Source organism: Gavia stellata, chromosome 3 (assembly GCF_030936135.1).
Source record: "Gavia stellata isolate bGavSte3 chromosome 3, bGavSte3.hap2, whole genome shotgun sequence".
Taxonomy (NCBI): Eukaryota; Metazoa; Chordata; class Aves; order Gaviiformes; family Gaviidae; genus Gavia; species Gavia stellata.
In genome coordinates, this window is record NC_082596.1 from 57321748 (window position 1) to 57349646 (window position 27899).

General features: G+C 43.3%; 1 protein-coding gene across 1 annotated transcript; it reads right to left on the reverse strand.

Moving 5' to 3' along the window:
* Positions 1-48: 48 nt before the first annotated feature.
* On the reverse strand, positions 49-27899 carry APCDD1 (APC down-regulated 1). The gene is made up of 5 exons (XM_059815708.1): positions 27842-27899; positions 18392-18575; positions 16507-17038; positions 2126-2447; positions 49-500 (listed from the first exon to the last, which is right to left on the reverse strand). Exons 1-5 carry the CDS (start codon positions 27897-27899, stop codon positions 49-51), a joined length of 1548 nt encoding a protein of 515 aa, XP_059671691.1.

Sequence of the window (27899 nt, forward strand, 5' to 3'; positions counted from 1 at the left end):
TGGTGGAATCCTGGCTTTGTAGTCATGAAAAATAAGTTTTTTTCACTTCTAGCTGAGAATGTCCCAATATGACACAGTACAAATAAACAACACCAAAGGAATTGCTGGGGCACTGGGATATTTTTCCGGTGCCCTGCTGCTATACAGCCTTATTTTATTCTCCTCTGGTGACTCTTCAGATCTGGGTACTGATGAAGCGCACTGAATTAAAGGCATCTGGTAGGAAGTGGCTCTCTTCTCCGGTCGGTCAGGGCTGGACCCATCACTCGGTCTCTGGCCGTTGTACAGCAAGTACCTGCCCCGGGCATCCTGCTCCATTTTGAAGATTTCGTACTCAGTGTGAGGTAGGCGGATGCCGAGTGCGATGCAGCCGTTCGTGTGGGTGACGTCTTGCTGAACCCCAACTTGCCAGGACCCCTGTGCTCCGCACTCGTTCCCGTTGAAGACGTTGAGCAGAGAGGCTGTGGATATATCCATGGGAGTGACCTTCATGTGATTCACTGCGAGAGAGGAAGAGAAGAGTTATTAGCAGGAGGATGAAAACAAAAGCAAAGACAATGTGCAGATTGGGGTGTACCTGTCAAATCAGAATTGTCCCTACTTGTTCATTCTTAAATCAATTTTTTTATATTGCAGGTGTGGCCAGCAAATCGATTGGCATTGTTTTACATTTTTGATGTAATTGCTTCTCACAGAACACACACACACGCAAACTCAGTTTGTGTGAAGAAAGCCTGATGGCCACATATCTCAGTCAGAGATTAAGCAGAGCTTTTCATAAATTCCAGACAATCCTTTACAGATAAAGCCTGGTTTGTTATACTAGGAGATAGGTAAAAGAGGAAACAATAAAACTTTACTCATGTTTTATTACCGTCCATATTAATCCATAAGTAGGGCTGTTTATAATGTATTTTTCATCATTTTGTTAACACGTTACCCTGTAAAGCTAATGAAATAATTAGTTCCAGCTGGAAATTTTGCAAAGTACCACAGCTGCATTATCCTCCTATATTACCTGTCCTTTTTTGCATTAATTACGAAGTATTGCTGAACTACAAAGAGATGCTTTTTCTCATATCTAAACAGCGGCTGCAGCTTGCAGTATCAAATGTAGAAGTGCTGCTGCTTCTGCACCTTGTAGTGAGGTAAATTGGCATACCATAAACCAGAAATTCAAGCAAAAACTGTATTTCACCCCAGAAGCTGAGCTGGGACATGCTGCATGCAGCTGTAAAGAGCGAAAGCTCTGACAGACAATGGTATCTCCCGCCTCCTATGAAAGTCACAGATCAGTAGATTATTTCTTACAGGTAGATGCTTTCCTAAATTGGAACCATGCAAGAAGATATATGTTTCTTACATGGTAATTGAAATAAGGAGGAGAAGAGTCCACAGAGTCCTTGGGGCTTCCAGAGGCTCCGCTGGGGCTGACGCCATGGTGGGACGTTGTTTTTTGGGATGTTTGCTTGTGTGAGTGGTTAAAGCCACTGAGCTTTTTCTAAGCAGGGTGCTACAGGGCTGTTTGCACAGGAAGGCTTTTCAGCCACAGGGACCTGGGTGGTGTCACCACTGAGCACTGCTTCCCAAAGTACTTGAGGGGTTTTGGTTAGATACATCACTGTGGTGGGATTAATCAGAGCTGTCTTTAGGGACATCCCTACTTGCTGTAGGGCCCCTTGGAAGCTGATGAAAAGGCACATGCTGCTGCTGTACCTATCTTAACCAGAAAATTATTTATACCATTTATACCTGAAATGCCTTCTGAAGGTGCTTTTTTCTCTCTACTGAAGGAGCCTTAGACACAGATCTAATCTCAGTCACTTTGCTTAGATGCTTGAAGTCTGGCCACTGGACTCCAAGACTTAGTGATGCAAAATCTTATTTTCTTGTGCTGTACTTAAAGATCTCTGCCTGAAATGAGTATTGTTTCAGTGGTGCGAAATACTGTGCAGCTGTATAGTTTGGCTGGCCATTCACACAGTGCCTGAGAGCTTCCCAAAAAATGACTAACTCCTGAAAATGACAGAAGGAAATCATCAGCAAACAAATCGTGATGAGTGAACTCTGCTCTGGCCTGTAACTACGTGACCACCTCTGCCCCCAGTGTAGCGAGCCACTCTACCTTTGAACACAAACTCCGTGCCGCCCATCACTTTGGACGAGTGCACTCCCCGGCTGTAGCGTCCCTTGGCGTAGATGGTGAAGGTGGGGTGCTTGCAGATGGGGTCAGAGTAGTGGTAGTAGTGACCTTCCCAGGTGTTGTTGTTGTCATGGAAGATGAAGTGCCGAGTGAGGAAGAGGACCTCTGGTCGCACCTCGCAGCGCTGGCTCACCCACTCTCCGTGTAGCCCTATGGTCAGATCCGCCTTGGGGGGTAAGATGGGAGGATGGTGTTCGTCCGACCGGTAGATGATTCTGCATGCGATGCATGTGCGGTCGTGGTTCTAAAATGAAGCAGAGAGAAACCCTCGTTAGGCACCATCTGTGATAAAGGGCAATGAATCAGGCCGTCTATTTCACGTTGAAGTGACACCAGCTCAACGTTTTAAGGAATACATAGTTATTTCTTATATTTTTAATGTTCTCCTGCAGACTCGCACCCTTCAAAGCACCTGAAAGATGGCACCATTTGGTTTTGTATGTGTAAGACTGCACAGCAGGAGCGGAGCTAAGAGATTAATTCCCTCATCTGCATTTCTCTGAAATGAACATTTTAATTCAGCTTTTTACTGGATTTTGAAAAGGCTGACTTTATCCTTCAAATCATACAAGAAGCTGGCAGATGGTAATTTACTATGCTGGGACTTGGCAACTCTCGTGTTAGAAATTAATACATTTGCTCAGCTCTTATTTTGCATCTGTCCTCCTTTTAGTTGTTAACTTCGGGTACCATAGATGGACACAGGTGTCCTAAGTACATTTTTCAGTTGGGTAGCAGCCTGGCAGAACGGTAACCAGCTATTTTAAACTTTTTCAGCTTTTCTGAGTCCTAACGCAAGCTTGTGAAGCATATGACACGGTTGGCTGCCACTGGACACGGCGAAAGCTTTATGGCCCTCTCCAATGAGAATGGGGTCCATGGTGCCTGCTGGGCTCCATGGCAGCTCATCGCTGTGGGCCAAGCACCAGCCTCAAGCAGCCAGGTACCTCCAGCCCCCTCTGTCAGCACCGGGGGTGTCTTAGGAGGGGCGTGCAGGCTCCGAGTCTGTGGCAGGAGGGGAGGGAATTTCACACTGAGGCTTCCACCTCCTGACATTGGAAACAAACTGCAGAGACCTGTACGTTGTTCCTAAGGCGAACTCCTTCTGCCTCTGCAACATTTTCTCTTGTTGGCAAAAGAGTTTTGCCTAGCTATTCTCTTTTCCAACTGTATTTTGCATTTTTTCAATGGCAAGAGAGACAGCAGCACTAGCATTTGTCTCTGCTCTGCTAAATCTTGAAGTAAATTTTATGGACCGATAAAGGATTACGAAATTAATTTTTTAGCTCACTTCATTGATGACAAATAATTAGATCAAGAATAATAAATGCCACCCCACAAGATAAAAACAGTGCTTTCTGTTTTACTAGTGCCTGTTTTGGGTTAGCAAAGTGCTGTTTGTTTACATCTCAGGATCTCCAGTTGGCTGGTGACATGCGGAGGGGCTGCGCTCCGAGCTGTAAGCAGGCAAAAACCACACAGACAGCTTGTACCTTCATCTTTCAAGGACACTCAATCTCTCCTGGAAAGAGGGGGATGCACTGGGGGGGTTACTGACATCCACCTTGTTCAAGCTGCGAGGCATTTTCCTGAGGTGCAATTCAGAGTGCACCGAGTTAAGAGCTGAAGCTCCCCACACAGCCATCGGGGAGAGAGGTTTATACAAATACTTTTTCTTTGCACCCCTTTCCAGCCCTCTTTTCTGAGTTCTGTCTGAGCTCCCTCCGTAACATAAATGCTCATATTTATTGCTCATGCTTTAAAGTCCATGTGAGCTGCTATGGAGTCAGCATTTCTCCACTCACTACCTTCAGCTCACGGCACACTTCAGGGCAACATTTACACAACCTTCATCAGTGCCCTGAGTTTGTCTGATAATACGACTGCAGGTAGCTTCAGAGAATCAACGTACACCTCACACAATATATCCTTTTTACACATATTAAACAGCGTTTATATTTGCCCCCACCCCAGACCAGATAGACACCAAAAGTCAGTGAAATCAATGAAAAGTCTGCTGTTCTGCATCCCTGGGATGTAGAATAATGGTCTATGTGCAAAATAACTATAAATGATGTAGCTCAGGCTGATCTGAACCAGTGCTGGCCAACAGCCCCGCTTTGAGGAGGAGGTTGGACTTGGTGACCTCCAGACGGTCTTTCCACCCCAAAACACGTGGGCTTCTGGGAACCATGTGTCAGCATGCTATTAAAGTGGATGCAGTTCTTTCCCACTGTGGAGCTTGTTAACTAATTTTGAGATACATTTTTCAGGTAAATTATGCAAGCAAGTGCAAGGGCCATTAGTATCTTAGTGAAAATACAAAGAACATTTACTTGAGTAATTTAACTGCAACTGGTGAAGTTAGCACAGATTTGTGCCATAGTAACTGACAGCAGAGACTGGTGCGAAACTTCTGGGTCTCCTGAACACTGAAAGCACAGATAACGCTTAAGGACTGTGAAACTGGGCCATTTTCTGAGACGGCAAGTTTCAGTTTGGATTTTCTGATGGTCAAGCAAGGAACCAAGATCCAGTTTGTCTCCTATTTTGCTGTAGATTTCTTGTGTGACCTTCCTGCGTGACTTAACCTTGTTTCATAGAAAGACAATTACAGCTCTTCTGTTTGGGACAGGACTGGTAAGGGGCTAAATAAAGACACTGAGCTGTCAGAACGCAGACAGAAATTTCAGGGGCCTGGATATGATTAAAAATAAAATAATAATTATTATTATTATAAAAATTGTGTGTAGCTCTATTCCTGGAACAAGCCTTCAAATACAGTCTGACAGAGGTCCATTGTCCACCTTCCTCTTGCCTGCAATAAAATCACCAGGTTTCATCTGCAAGCTTGTTTGGGACTTACAAAACCGGTCTGTTGAATTCCTAGCTCTCTTCAGAGGATGTCAGTTGTTTTCTCCAGAAAGTGATCTGGTTTACTGTGTGGTTTGCAGCTCAGGATTGCTGGGGGGCAGATGACTTATAAATGGCTAGGAAACGAGTTGGTGCTGGGGAAAGGTGGAGACTGCCTTGGCACGTCTTGGGCAGGGGCAGAGCCACCCTATTTCCCTTGAGCTCCAGCCGTGAACAGGGATGCCAGAAGCTGAGCGTCCGCCCTGTCCTGGGCAGCGCTGCTGGTGCTGCAAGAAAACTGTCGGATGAGGTGTGCGATTCCGTTCACTGCCAACCAAAGCAGCAGTGAAACACATATTTTTGAAGTCTAATAGAAATAACGCTTTTTCTTCTTGGAGATCAACATCCAAAAGATGCCGCTGCTGCCTTGCACGGACACCTGCAGTGATCCAGGCTGAGGGGTTGCTCTGTGGAAGATGCTGCTGTCTATCAAGCACTCATTTCTCCAGTGTGGCTGTCTCGCTATGGGGCAGACTGGTGTCACTAACACTTTACAGACTAAAAAACTGCACTGATGACAGTAACTTTATTGCTGTGATTGCCCCACTCACATAAAGTGAAGCCAGAAAGCGAGGAACAGACAGTGTTATAAAACTAAACATAGCTTACATAAGCTGAATTTGTCAATAGTAAGAGACAATTTCTGCTACAGTCCCTTTTCTATTGAAGTAAAGTTGAAAGCTCTTATGATCTCCCAGAGGAGACCCTAGCAGAGCAGCAGAGGCCAGCCAGGGTGGTTTGGTTTATATTCACATTTGCCTCTCAGGAGCCTGTCCTCCACTTTGTGAGCCAAGGCAATTTAACCTGGGAACCGGTGGTTTCTGTTGCCCTTGTTCAAAATCTGAAGAAAACCAAACAGAAACCCAGCCTGTTGCCTTCTTGGTCACCCTTGGCTGTTTGTGGAATTCCTCTGTTGTTTCTCAGGTCTAGTGAATGGATAAGAAGGAGGTCTGGAATCAGTCCTATTTGCAGCAATGCATTTTTTTTTACCTTTTTTGGAAGGAAGGACTGCCAAGCATAAAGGTTCTTTCTGCCATTTTTCTAGCAGTGATTTTAGGTTTCTTCTCTCCTCTACAACATTAAAAACCATGTGTATTATGAGTCAAGGCTCTGATACTGGGCAGGGAGTATTATCATTGTTTGATGTCTTCTCCATCTTACTGGGAGTGTAGAAGGTGCAGACTGGTCACACCTGCAGCTGCTTAGTCCCTTGGCTGTGGCCAGCAGCAGAATGGGCAGAAGAAGGTCCATGGAGCTCCATGGTGGAAAAAAAATTTCATAACTACAAGCAGCCCCTTTCTCCTTATCAGGGGTGTGTTCATGTCTTGAGGCACGAGGAGGAGTTACTTCCCAAAACTCGTAAAACACATGCAGTGCGACTACACTGGCTGCTATTACACTGTGAGTGGAGGTGACTCCTTGGGCAAACTCAAAGAAGGTCCAGGTTAACTCACAGAAATTGAAGTGAAGTTTAGCAGTATAAACACTTGCCTGTAGCTCATCTGCCTCTTTGACCTCTGTGGTCCATATCTTGTACTGCTGTAACTCTCTGCAGCCCTTCTAATTCCAAAGGCTTTGCACCAGCTCTGAAGGTCTAGCCAGCTGCACTGCTAAGAAATGTCCAGCCTGCCTGCCTTCTAATTACTGACCATGTGCCTGGATGAAGGGGCTGAGGTGAACGGGCACTTTTTGGAACAAACAAGGAGTGGGACAGGGAGAGGTTGGGGCGGTGAGGAGGAAAGCAGAAGTATCCCTTTCACAGTCTGGCTCAGGTGCCTCATAAGGGTGTACCCTGAACCCATCGCTTCCCTGATACCAGCGCTTGAATCTAAGCCTACTTAAACCTTTTTTTTGCTGTGATACTATCTTTCACAGAGTTATGAACTTCTTAGTGGAAGAATATGCCACATGCAGGCTCCCTTGGTACAATTTTTGCCCAAGTAATGGACGAGGGAAAGATCTAGTTTTGTTATGAGGCAATTGGACTTAATTATGGAGTAATTCACATTTAACAATTGACTGTATTTTTCACTGTTGCTTTTTCAGGTGATCTGCTCTTGGCTCTTAATTACACTAGCTGAGGCTTTGCAAATCATTCCCTTTCCATGTGTCTCAGGGAAAGATTATTTTCTAAAAAGAGACGTTCAAAGAAAATGGGGAACAGAGGCAGAGCACATTCGAGTCCAAACATGATTAAGTACTCTCTAATAAAAAGCTCATTTGGGCATGACATAAACTAAAAAGCAATAAAATGAGCAGTGGACAGGATGAACATCTGTTCTATGTTTTGATTATCTTAGGTGTACAATGCAATATTTTTAACAGTGGGGTCTTGCTAGAAGGACCAGCCCCTGAAATGGCTGCTGCCCAATGACTGGAAGATCCCTTCCCATGAAGGGTGCCTCCTTGCAGCTCTGCAATGCTAAATCAATGGTGGCCCAACTCCTCGCCCTCCCGGGTGTTTCTTTAAAGCCAATTTCTGAATTAATCCATGAGGCCATGTGGGCTGAAATAAGCCTGAATCTCTGGCTGGAAACCCAGTTCTTGTAGTTGGAGAGAAAATAATTTGTGATCTGAAAATTTCCACCAACATTTTTCCTTATCCCTCCTTCCTGCTGCCTCAGCTGAAGTGGTATCAGGGCCAGAGCGCTCTGGAAGCCAAGCAGGGAGGTTTCTAATAAAAAAAGCAAACAAGGATGAGGTTCCTTGATCTTTTTCCCAATTGCTGTGGATAGTCAGAAACATAAACCCTCTCAACATAGTTTAATTTTCTCTTAAGTTCGACAGGATTGTATGGCTGCCTAGGACTAATTTGCCTTTAATCAATTCATAGTGTTTTGTATGGCCCAGGCCAAAAACTATCACGCAACTGGGATGCTCTCTGAGCAACGGTGAAATGAGCTTTGAATGACATGTAGAAAGACCTTTTTGGAAGGTGTTCCAGTTTTCTTTGAAGACCTTTGTATTTCAATGCTGTTCTTACAGAATAAGACATCTATGGACCAAACCCTTTTCAAAATGTACAGAGAATCTACCCTTTCCTTATGGTCCAAGCTGAAGCTGAAAACAATGCTTAATATCAAGGACAGGACCTGCAGTATATACTGCTAGTTGTATTTAGGGACAAAATAAACAAGCACTAATAGTAAAGAAGAGGCTGAAAATACCGTTATTTTCAACTAAACACCTTGTTCAAACATATTTGGTCTCTCCCATATCTATTTATTTTTTATATCCTGAAAATGTGTCTGTATCTCAGTCCAAAAGTTTTAAACCACTATTTGTCTGAAACAGCTCAAATTGTAACTCAACCCTTCTCTTGTAGAATTACAATAGATGACTATTCTGATATTTGGCTATTTACATAATGGAAAATTAACATTATCATCTCAAGTATAATTTACTGTTTCTTAAGGAAAGATTCATTGCTCGGACTACTTAGAGTCTGAGAGATACAGTGCATTCTTAGCAGAACAGACTAAAAAATTAATGTGATATTTTTCATTAGATTCTTATTTTAAAAGCACATGGGAAAATATCTCATTGAGTATACACAGTCTGGAGGACGAGAGATACAAAGCAAAATTTTGTTTTCTGGTATTCAATTTTTCTCTGAAAAACAAATGTTTCTCTTCAAAAAAAGCGAAAAGCATTTTTAGGGGATTTTTTAGTATTTTTAATGGAGAATTGTGACCATTTTCTGACAGGCTCTCTCTGTCATCTATTATAGTTGCAAATAGTTGGTATTTTACCAGACCAGACACATGAAGAAGACAAAAGCGTAGACAGTAGCAATGTGTAGTAAGCTCCTAAACCATCCAAAAATATGGCAACTCCTGTTATAGGAGGCCTGGTGTTGGGCCAGACATGGGACTGCTGCTATTCAAAGTTAACCTGGGCTAAGGAGAAGCAGCAGACAATTCTGAGAAGCGGTGAACCCGATTAGTTTTCTCAGTTTGTTTTACACCTGCAAGGTCTTTAAACTTGAATGAAATTGCACAGCAGTTTCCCAAAGTAATTTGGGAAATCATCTCCTCTTCTCTTTTTATCTGGAGCCACTGCACAGTGGGCACATCATTCCTGTACCTCGACCTGGTTAAGAGAGTCAGGTATCAGCTCTGCCTCAGCAAGACGGAAAAGCACACGCTCTTCACAATCAGCTGGGCCACCTTTGGACTCCTCCTCACTCTCTTCTTCACCCCCAGCAATGCCAGTGTCAAACCAAAACACAGCCCGAAACCTTTGGCAGAGCAGTGGCTTCTTTCTCTAATGCTTCCCTTGGGGCTCAGCCCTTTCAACTTTCACCTTTTATTCAAACCCAGATATTCAATGTGGCTATTCTAGGTACACCCTTCCCTCCCTGTCCCCCCCACCACTGCCAGCTGGGCCTGGTCTCTCCTCAAGGGCTGCTGCCACCACCGCCCCGCTCAGTTACAACAACCCCATGCTGGTGAAGTCACTTATTTTAAATTTCTGCAGCAATATCCTGCCTTATCAAGTCAAGCACTGACATTAAGAATATTTCTACAATGCTCTACGTCTGCTGTCTGAGCTCCCAGGTCTGTGCTGGTGGCTGTAGCGTGGGGAGCTTGTTTGGAAGACCCAGGATCTCAGCTGAAATAAAACCACCTTTGGCCAGCCCTGATTTGCACTGGTTACCGGTGCGTGGCAAGAAGCAGGTCTTGTTCATGGTTTGAAAAGGAGGACAGGTTGCATCTATTACAATAGCAAGGGCTAGCACCCAGCATAGCCTCATTGCAGGGAGATGTGCGGTGAGGGACCAGGTGACAGATTTCCTCAAGTGCAGGCTCAGGCCTGAACTATGTGTGCAGTACAGACCTAACTGGTGGCCCGGGATCTTGTAGGGTCCAACAGCCACAAAAGCTGGGGTAGGAAACCCCTGCCATGTGAATGCACGTATTACCATGAGGGAAAGTACTGAAGAAGAGGGGAAAGAAACGATGCCCTTAGCAATGATCTCTCACACCCACGTGAACACCGTGTGTCACGGGCAGGGCTAGATGGGACTGGAACAAGGCATGCCTGGTCAGGATGCTTTAAACCTCACCACCCGAGAAAACCACGTGCCAGGTTTTAGTGTTAGTAACTGAGTGCTCCCAGGATAAGTACAAATGGAAACGCTTGGGAGAAAGTCAATTCAAGGAAATGCTTCCAACTCAACAAAAAAAGTTGGATGGCTTTGCCTCACATTGCCAAGGAGCCGAGTCCACAGAAAGGACACTTTTATGAATTGCTCAGTATAGTATCAAGCTCTGCTCCTCCACCGCTCTAGATAACTGCAGACCATGACAACGCTTTAACAAATGGCTGCAATCTCTCTCCACCACAAAAGTGATAATTTGCAGGCTTTCCATGACCTCATATGAAGCTGAGTTGGCTAATGTGCATTAGGCTGGCTCTGGGGAGTTGACAAGCACGGCTGACACAGTTATAATTCAGCCTGCCAAAGGGAATGAAGAATAACAATGATTTAAAACTTTAATTAAAAATCTTGAAACAAGTGAAATGCTGGAGAGAGTGGTAACTCCTTTGCAGGGTTGTCAGTTTGGGATTTCTTTTGGTGGGGAACAGAGGACCTGCAAGGAGGGTGGAGATAGGTTCAGATTTATCTACAAATGCGTACCATATATTTTAAGATATTGAGGAATGGCTTTTATTAACTGCTCCCATGAAGGGAAAGATAGTGAAGGAATCCAAAGGCACTACCATTACACAACTGTCTGATCTATGATGTTGATTCTATTGCACAACACTGCATAAAACTAAAACAAACACAACCAACTTGAAATGCAAATATCTTCTGGTTCTTTTCTGATATAAACTACTTTAGCCTGGGCAAAAGACAAGAACAAAGAGAAAACCAGCCTTTTTCTCAGATTAATGTGCTTGCATGTCATCTATCCCATTAAAATGATATTAATTTATGGTGACATGAATATTTTGGGAAGTATCAACAAAAAAATTCCTGGAAAACCCGAAGGGACAGCTTGAATGTCCATCTTCAGGAACAGAGTATTCCAAAACAAAGCTGCTTTATGTGTTTATTATGCCTTTAAAAAGCAACCTATATAGCCCTCTGAACCATGTAGCAATATTACCAGGGAGTCCTCCCTCCTTTCTTACAAAAGATGAAGCAATTGCGGTTAGATGCCAACAAGAAGGAAGGTGTCAGTAGTTTAGATACATATGTTGAGATGATCTGAAGGTCCATGTTTTATTTTGCTAGGCTAAATAGTTAATTTTGATCCGTGGTACTGTATTTGTGTTGGGCAGGCTTTTACTGCAGTTGCAGAACAGTGCATAGTTAACAAAGATGAATAGGGTTTTAAAAGCAACGCTTAGCTTTTGAAGGTTCACACAAAGAGTGAAAAGCAACCTCTTGCATCAGCACTAATGCTGGTGTAGGCAGTAAGTGCGGAGCGGCACCTTCAAAGGAGCATTCTTCTGCAAGGCCACAGCCAACAGTGCTGCTGAGCGGCAAGGACCAGCCTCTGCTAGAAGCTGTTTGCTTCTTCTTATCTCTGCAGTGCATCACACGCATTGTTATTGTTCATAAACCTGGAATTAACCTGTTTGAACATTCTTCTGAATGTTCTTTCTTTGCTCCCCTCATAATTTCCCTAACCAAGAGTCTTTTGCAAGTAATAATGAACAAAAGAAACCCTTCAAGTGTTGGCTTAATCTACGAGTCTAGTGGCTCTACCCTGGCAAACAAAGGAGTTTTGTCCTCCAAAATTACATTTTTTGGTTGAGATAATGTTTTGCATATTTCTCTGAGGCGCTTCACATGTTTAACTTCTATTTATTAACTTATGCTGGCATTTCCCTGGGAGCTCCTCAAGTACATAGCATTCCCCTATAGATGAAGTCACTGAGTTTCAAAGAGATGAAGATTCAAATTTTGAAAAGCACAAAAAACTTTGTGCACTTTGTTCTTTCACCACCTAGCTAAAGGAAAGCCCAAGCACCAGTCTCCATATGTTGAATCTGTATTAGCTGCAAATGCCAGGTGCTGCTGGAAGTCAGCTCCCAGCGGTGAATAAATTTGTAATAGAGAATCAATCCCTTGGAATTGCGTTTTCAAGGGAAAATGTCTCACTGCAAGTGTGTAGCCACCAAATGTTTCAGCATGGCAAAGGCAGAAGGAAGGTTATCCTAGCATGTTTTAGGCTTCTTGCGATGTTCCAGAGCACTCCAGCCTTATACCTAAATAATGATCTAACTAGAGCGACCGGTCATCACAGCCCTGCTCTGATCTTTCCTGTTACTCTGTCAGATGATAAAATAGCACAAGGAGTTCTTTGTTTACAAAGCACTGTTGGTGAGGCAATTAGATGTGAAATAAGTGTCCAAGTATTACTGTTGTTCACATTTCCTGTAGTTTTAGACCAGGTATCTCTGAAAACAACTTCTGTCCTTCTACAGTGAACAAATACTGCATGCAAGCCTTCCTTCATGCTACAAGTCCCTGTATGCATTCATAAATAAGATGTGATTTTATGACCAATCAATCAGGCTCCTTGGTGCTGCCCTAATTGGGAATATTTTGTATGATACATGTGCAATAGCTTGAACCTCTTGATAAACTTACAATGTCAAGAGACACCAAAGATGTTCAGACCTGTTCATCAGCAAGTCCTAACTGATATCTTGAGCAAGGCTAGAGGACTGCTTAGATAAATCTATAAAGTGACCTATTCATCAGCTCCACTCAGGAACTATTTTAGAGGAGGAATTTGTTTAAGGTATGCTCTTATCTAAGAGAATTTGTAAAGCCTTAAGAGATGACATATTATATATTTTTAAAAGCTCCCTGATTTTATATGAACACTTGAGATACGGTAATCTGTGAATTTATTCAGATTTGTAGCTCAGCATAAAGCTGTCTGGTTTTTGGACAGCCCTTTTGATTTACCATCCTGTGGTAAAATCGCTGCAGGAATCTGGAGAAGGTCCAATTCTATTTGTTTAAAGTCCTGATCATGTGGCTTTGGCATTCCTAACATATCCAGCAATCATTTGCTTTTAATTACCATTCATTTCAACCACATAAGTAATGAATGTGGCTACCACATCCAACTTACAGGCTGTGTAAACTCTTGAGCTGGGTGGAACTTTCTTCTATATAGAGGCTTAACTATAAATTTAACTCAAAATGTGAATCCTCTTAACTTATTTTAGGCAGGCCTTTATAAGTTTAAAATAAAAATAAATAAAAAGGAAATGAAAAAAGCCTTAAATGAAAGATTCCACACAATACACCTGATTCACTTCAGAAGCAATTTCCTGGCCTCCCCAACCTCTTGGTATGACTGTAGAAGCCTTAAAAAAACAAGTTGATTTAACGTTTCTATTTATTCATGGTGTCCAGTTTCCAGAGGAGTCTGTGACTTGTAGTTTTAAACTCAATTTAGCATTTAAACTCATTTTCAGCTGGGTCCCAGTGGAGCAACAATTAGAAAAGGAAAAGAGTTCAAAGAAGAAGGGTTATAACCTTTCAGCAGTATGTTTGCCTGGACTTTAAAAAAAAAAAAAAAAGCATCTCTGTCACTATTCTTCCTACATTTGGCAAACACTAGGTCAGAAAGCCAGGCTGCAAACCTGTTGGTATAGAGAACTTCACGGTTAGGTACAAACCAACACCCAGAAGTCTTTCATGGCATCTGAGGCAAAGGTTCATCTTTTAGGGGCACTGTTACTTGTATCATGCTGAAAGCCTAGTATCAACAGGCCCAACTTCTCTTGAGAAAAAGGAAATCTCACATCAAATCTGAGCAAGAGGAACCTACCAAAAAACACAGAGAAGCTGTGCTGTTGCACACGTTAAGCTTGTGTTAAACCTACACATCTTTTTCCACTGAAGGCTCCAGCTGAGACTGGTGTCCCAGCAATCCACAAGCCAAGCAGGCCTTGCAGGCAACGGTTGGAGGAGAAATGGAGGTATCGTAACTCTCCAGAAGTCATAACTGGCCAAACTGGGAGTCGAGCAGTGGCCTGCAAGTTAGGACCTGGGGCCCCCATTTATTAAGATACAGTGGTTTCATCACAGAGAGCTGGAATCTTGGTGTACTCAGACTTAACCTGTGCTTTCTATAGTAACAGCACTTTCTGTAGCCAACAGTACTCTTATGAATTGTCTTCCAGTGTCATAAATTCAGCCTCGAGATTCAGCCTCTGCCAAGACCTGGCTACCAAAAATCTTATTTGGAAGCACTGTACTTCATGAATAGCAACGGTTAACGAGTTGGCTTGTTTGCTTTTCCCCTTCCCCAGTTCTTATAAATAGATGATATGGAAGCCTCCCCTGGGAGCCGCACCGCAGGCTCTCCCTGATCAGAGCACACGGATGCCCCTGGGGCAGGACCTGCCCGTCCGGACAGGTGGGACTGCGGGATAACAGCGTGCAGGGTGACCCAGGAAAGCAGGCTGAGGCTGCTCTTACCTTCCACATAGAGATGTCACCCACTCAGGTCAGAATGGATCGGATCATGCCTGAGATAATGGACTTTGTGAATGTACATGAGAGTTTTTAGTGCTCTCACAGTTTGTTTATTTAGCTAATGTGGCTCAAGAAAGAGACGTCTTATGCAAGATCTGATCCCTTAAATTTGAGCATTGTATTTTAGAGGCATTACATTTAAGAGGGAAAAAGTGATGCTACAGTAGCACAAGAGACCAGCAGGATAATCGTTACCAGAGTGTCCCAGAATTAGAGCAGACCTGGACAAAAATCTTATTTTTACAAAGCTGGTTGACAGTACACCTGATCATTCTGACTATAATGAAATTACTACAAGGTGGAAGTGTAAGCATTTACTATGTAATCTATCAGCCCATAATAAGACAGCTAGATTTGACCAGAGAAAATAATCAGTTGGGTGAATTAAATCAAGAATTTGTCTCTGTTTCATGTGGTCAGAAAAAGATCTACCATATTTTCTAGAACAGATAGCTGGTGTCAGGTAATTCCTTCCTACAGTTACCTGCAAGAAAGAGATTTGGGAAAGAACCCTCACTCCCAAATAATCTAAGAGAAAGTCGATGTGCTTGTTTGAATTAATTGAGGAAAAGTAAAATTTTGATGAGGAATGTGCTGTCATTCATCTGCTGCTGCTGAAACTCTCCATTTTGGGAAGACATGTTTAAAAAGAAAACACAAATTTGTCCCTTGTCACTTCAAGAGAGCGTAAGAATGACAGAAATGACAGCAGCTTTCATACAGAGACACAGCTGACTGTGGATTAAAATTATCCCTAGGCCAGGCTATTAAAACGATTAAAGGCAGATCATGTAAAAGTCCTGAACCATTGAAATTTGATGTTCACAGGAGGCAGCTGCAACCTGGGGCAGACAGTTTTGAATGGAGGGGAAAGCCAAGGCTTTCTCATCAAAACTCTCCCTTCTCCTGTTGTTTCCTGCTATTGCTGATAAGCTGTAGCTGATTTTTGAATCGGTTGCGACGAGATGATTACAAATGGTGATAACCCATTAGCTGAAGTGATGCTGTGGCAGCACCCCTCTGGAGCAGAGCAGCAGCAGCAGCAGCCGCCGGCAATGCGGTTCCAATTGCCACCTGCGTTTGAAATGTCACCCCGAAAGATCTATCGACAGACCTCCTGCTACAGCCTGTCAGTGTCTACGCTTCCTGTTTGACTTTTATTTAACTCAGCACAGGTTGATCAGTTCCCAGCGAAGATGAGGGCACTTTGAGGCCCTTTTGAAAACAGAATTATCAAATGGAATTAGAGCCCCATTCAAAATTTAACTGTTTTTCATTTCATTAATGTGTGTGTGTGAGTCTGGATCCATGACCTGCACAGCCCATCAGTTTTTTCCCTTCCTGCTGCCCCTTGCATGTGTCTACTTTCCAATTTCCTCTTTTTCTCTTCAGGTTATGGATCACCCAACTTCCATATGCTGATACAATTCGATTTCCTCTCTCCCTGGCGCTCCCGCAGCTACACAAGCATCCACTGGTGCCTGTTTCTCTCGTCCTTTTTCAGTCCTGCATCAAACTTTCTCTCTTCTCAGCTGCTAGCCTACAGCTGTCGTCCCAGCCAACCACTTCCACCTCTGCATACAAGTCTTTGATTCCATCTTCAGAGTGGCCTTTATTGACCTTAGTTCATCAGGCTACTTTTTGCACATTTGATGCAGTCTCATAAACCACAGAAGAGTTACTATTCTCACAAAATACGCTCTGTGACCTTTTTTTAATTGGCTGCATCATCTGTAAGGGTGCAATCCACCTCTTATTTTAGAACCACATCTACACTTTAGGTTACACTAGTGCACTGACTCAGAAGAGCTGAGTAACGTGGGCTTTGTCACTAGTATCTTAAAAAGAGGGCATATACACACACACGTACCTTGGCATTTTGAAGAGGAGGTTGGTAACTAGAGGGCCGATAGTACCTCCTCTGAGTAGCATCAGTATGAATGTCTCCGAGAAATAGCTCCTCCACAAGGTGGTCCAAATTGTGGTGCAGGTATTGCTTCTCCACACGGATCAGCTGGAGTTCGTGCATGGCAAAATTCAGAGCTTTGGTGCATTCACAGCCATTCTCTTCTCTCAGCAAATCGTAGCTCACATCCTGCTCCCAGGGACTATCTTCTGGTATAAATCCAGGACACGTATGGTTCACCAACTCACTTAATTTTTTTGCTACTGCTTCGTTGTGGCATATGATCTGTATGTTGCGCAGCTGATAATCAGCTTCAGTACCCCCTCGAATGATCCAGGATGCTTGGCGGAGACGTATTTTGCCACGTATAACTAGTGTGTAGATAGGGTTTGTGCAGCGATTGCCACCGTAATAAAACTGATAGGCCTTAAAGGTATTATTGTGGTAGAACCTGTAAGATCTTGTGATGAACTCTGGGCCTGCTCTAACTTCGCAGCTGTGGGAAGACAGAAAGTGATGGAAACAAAATTTTAGCAAGGTGGCACGTCATGTACACTACAGGGAACAAGAGTGAGCAAACCTGCATGGGTCCACAGAGACACTTGGATGCTAACATCCCTCTGGCATAAATGGGGGTAAATAGGAACTTGGCATCTGTGGCCTGCCAATTAACCAACAATTTCCCTTGCTGTTACGCTGTTATTAATATACTGCTTCATGGTGATCCTATCTAACTAAAGGCTTTATCTTTGTAGGTTTAAATACTTTGAGTCATGTCTTGCTTTTCCTTTTTGTCTAGGGACCACCACATGACTCCATTCGCTGAAAAAAAGCAGCAGCTTATTAACCATCTACTCTTCTCCTTTGCATGGTAGATTTAGCAAAAGGACTGATAACATCAGAAAGTGAAATGCCAAATGGCTACAGAACAGTACAAAGAACTGGCTTCTGTGCTGCTGTAGAAGCTTCTCAGCGGAGCTCCACCAGCTCTGGTCTGCAGAGGATATGCAGGATTGTGTCCTCAGCTTTTCCACTCAAACTGTCAACAGGGGTGGCAGTTAATGCAAACTTCTGACTGTTAATGCAAAACTTCTATTTGGCTTGAATTTGGACCATGCAACATTCAGGTTTTGCGGTTTTTCTTTGGTTTTTTTTTTTTTTTTTTTTTCTTTTCTGAAGGTGTAAATGGCAGTTAAATTCCACTTTCTGTAGAAAGTCCTTTTGTGCCTTCAAACTTGTCCCCCTTGTCACATCCACACTGCTTAACATAAATACACTCCTTTCTGTTAAAATACCCCTGTCTTTCCTACTGCAAGTCATTTCAAACAAGCATGTGAATATTGCATGCTGAGACAAAGAAAGCAAAATAGCTCTCTGAATTACAAGTCATCATGTATAGAGAGTAACAGAAGTGGTGAAATACAGCTTCTTAATTTCTTTTGCTAATAAAACCTGTGCTAGACACATGCTCTGAAAACAAGGACCCATTCAATGGATCTAATGCATGTAGTCAAAGATAGGACAATGTTATGTTTGAATAAGCATCCATTTTGGCAACTGGGGCTCCTTCCTATTCAAAGAGAGATTTAAAGATATTTCACAGCATGCTGTTTAAAATCTAGACTATAAATTGATTCATCAAGACAGCTTTATAGCATGCTATTCTACTGTATGTAATGCCGCTCCCTCTCCTTTTATGCATAAACATATAGAAAGCATCTGGAATTTAGAGCATCACCATATTATAGAAAATATTTCCTCTGCTGCTTAAAGTGGCAATATTCATCCTTCCCTCTCTGCTTCATTCCCCTCTTCCCTTCTACATATATCTTGTTTTATCTTTCCTTACCCAGTAGAAACCCAGTGTCCCTCAATATTGGGAGGCATCTGCACAGTGATCCGGGCTCCATTGTGAAGGTGTTTCAGCATATGATGACACTGTGACTCCTTGAAAGCCCTCCATGCACTCTTCTCCAAGGACCGAGGATGGGACCTGCTGTCCGGGTGAAGAAGAGCAGAACCTTCTCCCAGCCCTGTGATAGAAAAGTGTAAATTATCATGAGACCCTGCTAAGAAGGGCTTCAACACGGTAAAGGAGGTTGAGAACATCTTGTGTTGAATGACACTTGTTCACAGTGTTATGTGTCTAGGAGAGTATTGTTTACATTTCTTTTCTCATCTGAAAAAAAAACTATGGAAAGCTCTTCCTCTCTGTCAGCCCACTAATAATCCACTAAGTACGTTTGCTTTACGAAATACACTGGGGAGAAGGGTTTGAACCAAAGCGTTGTGTTTCCACACCCAGGAGATGTGGCTCTGAACCTGAATTTTATAGACACCTCTGTAATCTCCGGTCAGGACAATCAAAAACCTGGACTGTGGAACTTTTAGAAAGTTGCATCCAGATCCGGACATAAACTCTGCGGTTTCAGCCCACCTCTAATTTGAACGCTTCTATAATAAACTTGCAAATAAAGACTACTCTTTAAAGCTAAGGGAAAACAGATATTAAAAGCAAAGCCTCTGCACACAGGAAGCCTCTGTGATGACTGAGGTGGTCAATTAAAGGCAGATTCTGCTATTTTTATTTTAAAGGGGAAAAGGAATTTCAAAAGCTAATTTTATCTCCAGCGCACAGTAATTTTGGTTTCTAGTAATGTATACACACAAAAGTCACCAGCACTCTCTCTACACAATATTAATTGAACAAAATGAATACGTAGCTTCAGAAGGAATGCGTCTACTCTCTTAGGCACAGCCCGCTCTTAGATATGTTGGAAAACACGGATCAAAAGAAAAACACACATCTAGAGGTTAAGAGGTGACAAACATGAACCTTACATAACGGGTTGGAAACTGTATTACTTTGCCAGAAGGAATTTAAGAACCAGCAGGCTAGAAAATGAATATGGGGTGGGGTGGAGGGGCTGGTTGCATGCCCGAGAAGTCGGGGTGGCTGTCTTGGGAGAGGGATGTCTCGCTAACACATGCTCCCAGGGGCAGTGTCTAGGGTTCACCCCCATCTTTTCTGGTGCCCTCTGGGCTGACCCGGCTCAGGAACCGGGCTGTTTGGGATCACCAGTGCATGGTGCAACCCCTACACTGTGCCGAGCTGCCTGATACAGGATCCTACGCTTTCTTCCCCAGGCTCCATCTAACGCTGAGGCGCACAGCATCACTACAGAAATTACAAGAAAATCAGTATTATTTGTTTTAGGCAGACACTGTTTCAAACCTTTGCCATTTCCTATTGCAAAAAAGAAAATGGTGTCAGTGATTCATTATGTTGGCTAGGTCTTAGATCTTCCGGAAGAAACTTGGGTAACACCTGGGAAAATGGCATTGCTAAAAATATAAATACATGTCAACCGTTTAAAAATAGCAATTCCTAAGCTAAACAAAGGCAAGGACTTATCCAGTAGGCAGGGTAAAGAATGATCAGAAAGAATGCAATAAATACTTGAATGTAAACAGTGCTCACCACTGAATGATCTCAAGATTTAATGAGATTAATGAATACAACTCACAAAGACTGGAAAATCTGGTAGTTTTGTTGCAGGTTACAAATAATTCTTCCATCTGAATGAGAATTTACGGCCTTACTTTCTAAAGGGTAATAAATACAAGGGATGCTTTGATATTTGAGCACACCATCTGAGATGCCCTTAAAGGAGCCTGATTTTCAGAGGGTCAATACTTCTCCCTTTCTGGAAGTCAAGGCTAGTCAGGTATTTCTACATTGGTAAGCTGAGTCACTCATGTTAACGCCAAACAACTCCCATTCTGCAGCCAGAAACGATACGGCCACTTCAGAAACGGTACGGCCACAGTCAGGGGACTCTCTGCTTGAGCTGACTACATCTTTGGAGAGGCAGGATTTACTAGATAGGGTCAGTGATTCATGTACATGGCGGTACAGCTTCCTGAGCTGAAGCCAGCATCTCTGCACAGCAGCTCTGTGCTGTGCCATCTCTGCAGCCCACCTCACCTGGAGCAGCACCTGATACTCTCAAAAACTTGGGCTTACTTGGTTTATCTGAAACCTTGTGGGTATGGGGTGGATATCACAGGCCTTCACACTGCCAGGAGAACAAGTTCAGCCAGGTACAGGTAAACTTACCAGTATATTTATTTTTGTCGTTACGAATCACAGCTAGTGACTGAGAGCTTGCCTTCTAAGACCCTTCTCTATCTCTAAGTCTCCACATGCTCAGAAAGCCCACATTACCTCAGCACCTCATTCTGAAATGAAGTGAGTGCTCCTGTCCATGGGCTCAGAGCATCTTTCGGGTCAGAAGCAACACCTCCGGCAAGGTACGTGATAGAGGCTGTAGCCATCAGTACTAACTTTCAACAGAAACGTAACTGTCAGGATGTCTCCTGCAGACAAATTATCTCACACTGAAGAAGTCTTTGAAAATTTACATTTCTACTTGAAGTTGTTAAGCGTTTGAAATCTGCCATCAAGAGGAGGTTTTGAAGTGGTTCAAGTGACTATTTCCAAGGAATATTTATTACACCATTTGCTTTTAAGAAGTTGTATTTTGCCTAGCTCATGTCATATGATTCATGAATACAGACGCACTTAAAAATGAATGATTTATTCATTTAAACATACTTGGGCATTTAATCTCTCCGAGCAAAAATCCTTCTGTGGGAGGATACCATCTTGTATATGCACATATCAAAGGATAAAATGCAGTAACCACATTATACATTCCCAATTATTCCCTGGAGGAAACAATGAAAAGAAGGGGGTTTTGAAAAGGAGTCAAACTTTATGTGGTATTATACGATGTCTTTTCTTTGATGTAGCTCAAAAGCAATGGGGTCCCAGCTCCCCTTCTCACAAGTATGTAGTTCTGCCTGCAACTTGCAAACAATAAACTGTAACCCGTGGATGGAAGGGAGATTTGCATTGATAACTCTAGAGATCTGTACCTGCAGAGAGGGTATTTGTTTGGGACTCTATCTATCCAGCTGTGATAAATGAGGGCAGGAACAAGTTTAGGTAATCAAGACAGGCATGAGAATGAAACAAAGGCTGCAGAGACAGAGGAAGGGATGTAGAAAACACACACATGCTAGGCAACATCACATAAATAGGATGTGAATATCAGAATATGAATTATGGTACAAAATAAAAAGGCAGCGATGGGACCTTTACCTGTGTTTGTGTTGCTGGGGCAAGTAACTAATTTAGCACGGGCTCCTTCCTTACCAAGTAATCATTTCAATGCTTTTGTATTTACTGACATATGCCTGTATATATTACCACCATACAAAGGAGCCATAACTTCCCCTTGTGCCATCTGGAGATCAAACACCAAGACCGGTGATATGCTTCCCACATAGGGCAGTAAACTGAACACCATCTTCCTGTGTTTTTCCACGCAGCAGATGCTCAGAGGCAGCGCAGTGTCCCCCTGCTCCACCCTTGGCAGTGCACGACGAGGTGCTCGGCAAAACTGAGGTCCGGCAGGGTTGACGTCACTAATTTTAAAAGATCCATTTGGCCATGGTGAATGGGACATTGCTGGAAGGCTCAAGGTTAAAAAGTGCTTTCACGAAACCGGGAGAAGAATTTCATGGCTCTTTAAAAGCCCACTTTGGAGCCTAGAAGCAGTTGCAACATAGTTGGAGCGACTACTTTCATTCAAAGAGATCCAAGTCTGCTGTTCTCTACAGACAGATGGTAGGTTTCAGTACCTCCATGACAAGCCATGGAAGTATCTCAGACTCTCTCTGACTGACTTTTAAAGTTTTGTGTGTTATGAAGGAATCTTACCTGCTTGTTAAAAATAAATAATTAAATAAAATCCACCATGTTATCACTCAAAAGTGTGACAGACTTCAAACAAAAAAACAATCTTTGCATGAGACTAATAGCAATAATTCTGTGAAGCCTTTGGTTGGCTTTCACTTGAGCTACACCACAACCAGAGGTCATAAGATTGTATCACCCACTCCATGGTGGCTGTTTACGCAAATGAACAAGTCCAAAAGGAAAAGGAAAATTCCAGAATCTATCAGAAATGCCAGCTAGAAGAACGAAGCAAAACAAATGTATTTTCTGATGAGTTGATATCCAACTTCTCTTTCATAATCAAGCGCTAGCAGTGCAGATCATGGCTTTAGCATCAAACTAACTGAAAATAGTGTAAGAGGTGCTACAGCAAGCTGGGGATCCCTGCCCAGGCCCTCACAGATCACACTTGACAGGGGCAGATGCAACATCCATCTGACTGGGAAAGTGGAGGTCTGCACAGCTGCCACTCCAGTAAGACACGGATAAGAGCACGCACTGCACCAGACAGAGGACTTCAGGCTCTCAGGTTCACCTACAAACCTGCATCTGATGTGGGAACAACCATTCAAGATAAAAATAATTGTTAAGAGAAGATAGGTTACTTTCAAGTTCTTCAAAGATTTCTGCACATAGCTGCAAGGAAAATACAAATCTTAAAAGGGCATTGTGTTGGCAGCCCGTTACCCGAAAGTGTTTAAGAAATGGCTATGACAAAGCTCTCCACCAACATTCCTGCAAAAAACTGCGAGATACTAGAATAAATGTTTCGGTTTTCTGAAAAATAGCATGCAAATAATGTACAATTGCAAAACAGATAATAAGTAGAGTTGTGCTTGAACACAAATTCTTGTAATTTAATTTGTGCCTAAACACCCTGGCCAAATTCTGTTCTCAGCTATGCCAGACTGCAAAAGTCTAACTCAAATAATCTTAAATCTTAAACTGTTTAGATTTAATCAGTTTAATGAACACCTCTACCACAATCTAAACCATAGCTTCAAACATGTCCAAGTGTAGCGCTTCAAAGCTACGAGGCATTCAGCAGATTCGCTCTTTGCTAAATGGGAAAATGTTACCTAAAAATAGGATTCAAGACTGGATTTAGATTGGGATTGCTCAGAAGGAACCACTTCACTTTTTCTTTCATTTAGAGCCATGTAAACCCAGAAGAGCACCGTTTTATTATGAATTAAAACAACATCGAGTGATAGTACAAGTTCAAAAGATGTGATGGCTTCATCTCCGATAGAAACATTTTAACATTCGTGCTTTATTTCTGCAACAAACGCTTTTCACGTTACAACTTGTTTGAAACTCAAAAAACCTTACAACAGATAAAGAGTAATTGGCTGGATTAAGTTTATAGCTCTCCTTATCTGGGCAGTTGCCCTGCACAATTAAATAAAGAGACATTTGGATTACAGTCTTTCTTGATGTGGGATAGTGTTAGATAACGCCCATGACAGGCTTTTAGCTACAGTGCAAACTTACGTAATTGCCATCAAGAATATAATGTCCTGTTACCAAGCCGCGGTCTGTGTTTACCAGTGTTTCCCTGCACTTGAAACTTCAAAGAGTTTTTGCAGGATTGGGACTTAAATTAGCTACTACAAACAAAAGGGTTGGGAAAGGAAAGCTGCGTTTTATGGCCATGGAAGCAGACAGGACAATGATTTCCTTTCACATGTATCTGTTGCCTTCCTTGTGCATACAGAGCTTCCAGGTACAGCTTTCAGAGAGAGGTGAAATGAATGTTTCAGAGCGTGGAAGATCCTGAAGAGAGATCTAAAGTACGTTTAGATGAGACAGCTAAAAAGAAACTCCTCCAAGGCTGACTAGCCCAGCATTGTGGTCCTCTGTTACCCTACAGCTCGGTCCTTACGCAGTGTCGCATCTTGGAAGAGGTCAGAGAACCAAGTGATATGCAGTTACACAGCCGATAACCTCTGCTAAGCTGAAGTTCAGCTCTTAATTGGGATGACTGCTGCTACCCATGCAAGGTGAAATGCCACTGCCTGCAGCGCGGGCTCCTTTATGAAGTCCCAAAGGGTTAAAGCCCACCTCCCTTCAGGGCAGCTGGAACTCTGCCACTGGCATGAGTGGGTGCAGCACTGGGCCGTAAGTGCAATTCAATATCGACGGTAGTTTGGTCTTGCCCTCTTTGAAGGAAACATCTGCTCCCTGTCAGAGGCATCTGCCGTGCAGCCTGCAGACCTCTGCCCTGTCCTCCACCCACACCTTGACACCAGGATTTATCCAGGTGGAACTGTCCCCAGTGCCGCTGGGAATTCTGTCTGAGTAAAGACGATGCTGAACAAGCGCTATGTATAATCCTACCCTCTACCAGCCCTGCTTAAAGCATTGCGTCAGTAATAAAATACTACCCTTGCTTTGAATAGCTGAAGGTATTTGCCTTTAGCATGGTTGAGGCTAGTTTTGGGCTTCACTGCCGGGCAGCCCACCTCCTACGGACACCCTACAGAGCGCAGAAATTGCCCTTACTATTGCCCTTAGTAGTTCAGGACACCTACATTGTACCACTGTTAGCCCACAATCAAGCTACAGAGATGAGTGAAATCAAATTTACGCCGACAAAATTGTGAATGAAATTGAGCCCATCTTCTAACTCTCCCTGCAAACTCTACAAGTCTTACACTAAGCAGTGTGTCTTCCTCTCTTTCTCTCTTTGTCGTCTTCCAGATTTCCAACTGCAGTACTTTACTGAGGGAACAGATCACATATGCCTCTAGCATGGAGCACAACATTTGTCCATTTTATGGATACAGGTATGTATATCTTCCGATACATTTACTTATTATTTTCCTGAACAGGTTTTGAAATAAAACACTTCTATGTAACTAATTTAAGCAATAATGCAAGAGAACTTTTAAAAGCATAAACAGTTTTGCTCTGAAAAGCCTAGCAGTCCTGTCTTCATCATCTTTATTAGTACTATTTCCATGACGTTATCAACAAATTGCTTTACTTATTTACTTATAATTCATTATTCTAACAATAACATAATCAGAAATACGCTAAAGTTTCTTCTTAGCATCTGTATTTGTAAAAAAAGTTTACATTTACAAAAGAAATTAGCCAAATTTGTTTTGAATCCACTTGAACATAGCTCTTATTAGTCAGGTTTTCTGGAGTTGAATGATCTTAGCATTTGACATCTGAAACTTCTGTGGCTTTTGTCTAAGCAAAGAAAACAGTGATAATGGACAACTTCCAGCTGCAAACCTTTTCTTTTTTCTGACACTGTACAGGTTTTATTTTGATTAATGAAGACAAGTTTTTCCAAATTTTAATTTGGTGATGTTAAAGTAGGCATTTCTTAACGTAATGAAAGCAGAAGCTTTAGCCTTACAGGACATTTTAACTTGCTTTATAAAGCTTTAAGCCCTAAAAATCCTCAAGCACCCACCCACACTCACTCGCTTTTAACCCTCAAATTGCCATGTGCAATAGAAATGCAAAAGAAAACACCATGTGCTATAAAGAGGCTTAACACTGTGATCCCCTGGGATTGCTGGTTATTCTTACGTATTACCAACTGGGGCTAGCCGCTGACCGAAGGATGTTCCTTTTGACTCTATAAGCACAGAGGGAAAAGCTCTAGGCCAAGTTAAAGCTAACAGGGTAAATACATTTAGACGGGCTACATTTCAGTGCGTTATATGCCACTGATGTAATTTTCAAGTTTGTAAGAGGGCAGTAGTTTCTCAACGCTTGAAGCTGAGATCCAAACTGTGCACTGCTACATTACGGAGGTGTTTATCTTTACATACAGGGTGCTGAGTTACATCTTTTTACAAGCACTTAGGTTCATGTTATTTGGTGAAATATAACTGCAGATGGAAGAAATAGATGATTTTCCTCCTTCATCCTCTTTTGGCAGCTGCTGTTTTGATCTGATCACTGGCCTGATTTGTTTCCTGCTCCAGCCAGGGTTCAGCTCTGCTCTGTAATTCTAAGCAGATGAGCCGGGGAGTCCAACCCTGTAATTACACCTCCTCTCTTTACCCTCTAACTTCAGACCTCCCGTTTTGACTTTTACATCTCAGATCACAGAGTTCTAAAGAACACCTCTGGCGTTCCGGCAGGTCTGGCTCAGCTAAAGACCTTTCTACGCTCTCCGAATTTCATAGTTGAGCTCTGAGAATGGTAAAAAACCCCCTCCTGGGGACCAAGGTCTCTTGCTCTTTCTTTCTCAAAAGAAAATACGGCATCAGAAGCCCATGCTCTTTATTATTTATTGAATACCATCTGTGCGCTCAGCACTTGTACAAACACAGAGAGAGACAATCCCTGCTCCACAGAATCAAACCCAGGAACACCTTTGAAATCCCTACCCCAGCTCACAGATCTCACACTGAATCCATGTAGGTCACTTGCATTGTAACAGTTAAAATAAATTCCTCTTTTTATGAGTAAGCTTGGGGTCCCAAGAAATTTAACTGAAGAAGGCTGGATGCTACAAAGTACTTCAGAATTAAGAATACTCTTCAAAACGATGCTGTAACTGAGTAGGTTGAGTCACTCTTTCAGAACAATATTGCGCCCAGATTTTTCAAATCTGGCTGCCAAATGCTAGGCATACCTAAGCAGCTCATTAAAGAGCCTCCTTTTCAGAAGTTGCTCTTGAAGAACACTGGCTTTCTGGAAAGATAGGTTATCTGTTTAAGTGCCTAAATATGGATTTACAAGCTGAACTTGCAAGTGTAAGTTTAAATACATTGGCTTTTCTGACTAAAATTTCGCCTGCTGTGCAGTTTCAGAGAAATGTCAGTCCAGGGCTAGGCTGAGAGAGTGTCAAAGCAAGACTCTGCATAACGACACCCGGAGTCTCTGTGCTCTGCAGCAAAACATTTTTAGTCGGGTACAAGACCCGGTGCTGGCAAACTCTGCTGCCTAAGGCTTCCCAGCAAATACCTCCACGTCAAAAACCTCTTCTTTGCCTGCAGGCGAAACGTGGGTCTCACGGAACATCTCGGCCAAGCTCCCCGGAGTTTGGTAGAGCCAGCCCTTTGCCCAGAGGTGAGTAAAGCATCTTTGTCTGAGCTGCCCGGACCAGCTGCTCCATCCAAGCAGCTACAGGCATGCAACGATAACACCCCGACACGAACGTCGGAGCAGGGTGCTTTCTGCGTGATCTTACCCACGCCGGCTGGCTGCCACCCTACGCCGCACCCACGCGTCTTGCAAAGGGGTGCCACAAACAAGGGGGTTCAGGCGGAGCGAACAAGGTCTCTGCCTGCTTCGGCATCCATACGGACCTTTCGTCTGCCAGACCCCGCAGCCCGAGCAGCCGGGACCCAACGCCCACGGCCACGACGGGCGAGCGCACCCACCCGCAGCCCCCCCTCCCCACCAGCGAGGTTACGGGGCCCCCTCGCAACCCAGACGGCTTTTCGGGCGCACCACGAGGAGCCACCCAGCGAGCGGGGACCCCAGGCAGCCGACCCGTCCCCCCGGCCCCGCACTCACCGTGCAGCAGCAAGGCTGGGAACAGGTATCTCATCAGGCTGCCGTACGGGGGGGACAT

What these genes read in the sequence shown, in the direction of transcription:
- APCDD1 (XM_059815708.1), bottom strand. Translation starts at nt 27,899, where the DNA reads ATGTCCCCCCCGTACGGCAGCCTGATGAGATACCTGTTCCCAGCCTTG. An exon ending in CCCAGCCTTGCTGCTGCACG is followed by an intron (nt 18,576 to 27,841) that starts GTGAGTGCGGGG and finishes TTTCTATCACAG; the next exon opens with GGCTGGGAGAAGGTTCTGCT. An exon ending in CTCCTCTTCAAAATGCCAAG is followed by an intron (nt 2,448 to 16,506) that starts GTACGTGTGTGT and finishes GCTTCATTTTAG; the next exon opens with AACCACGACCGCACATGCAT.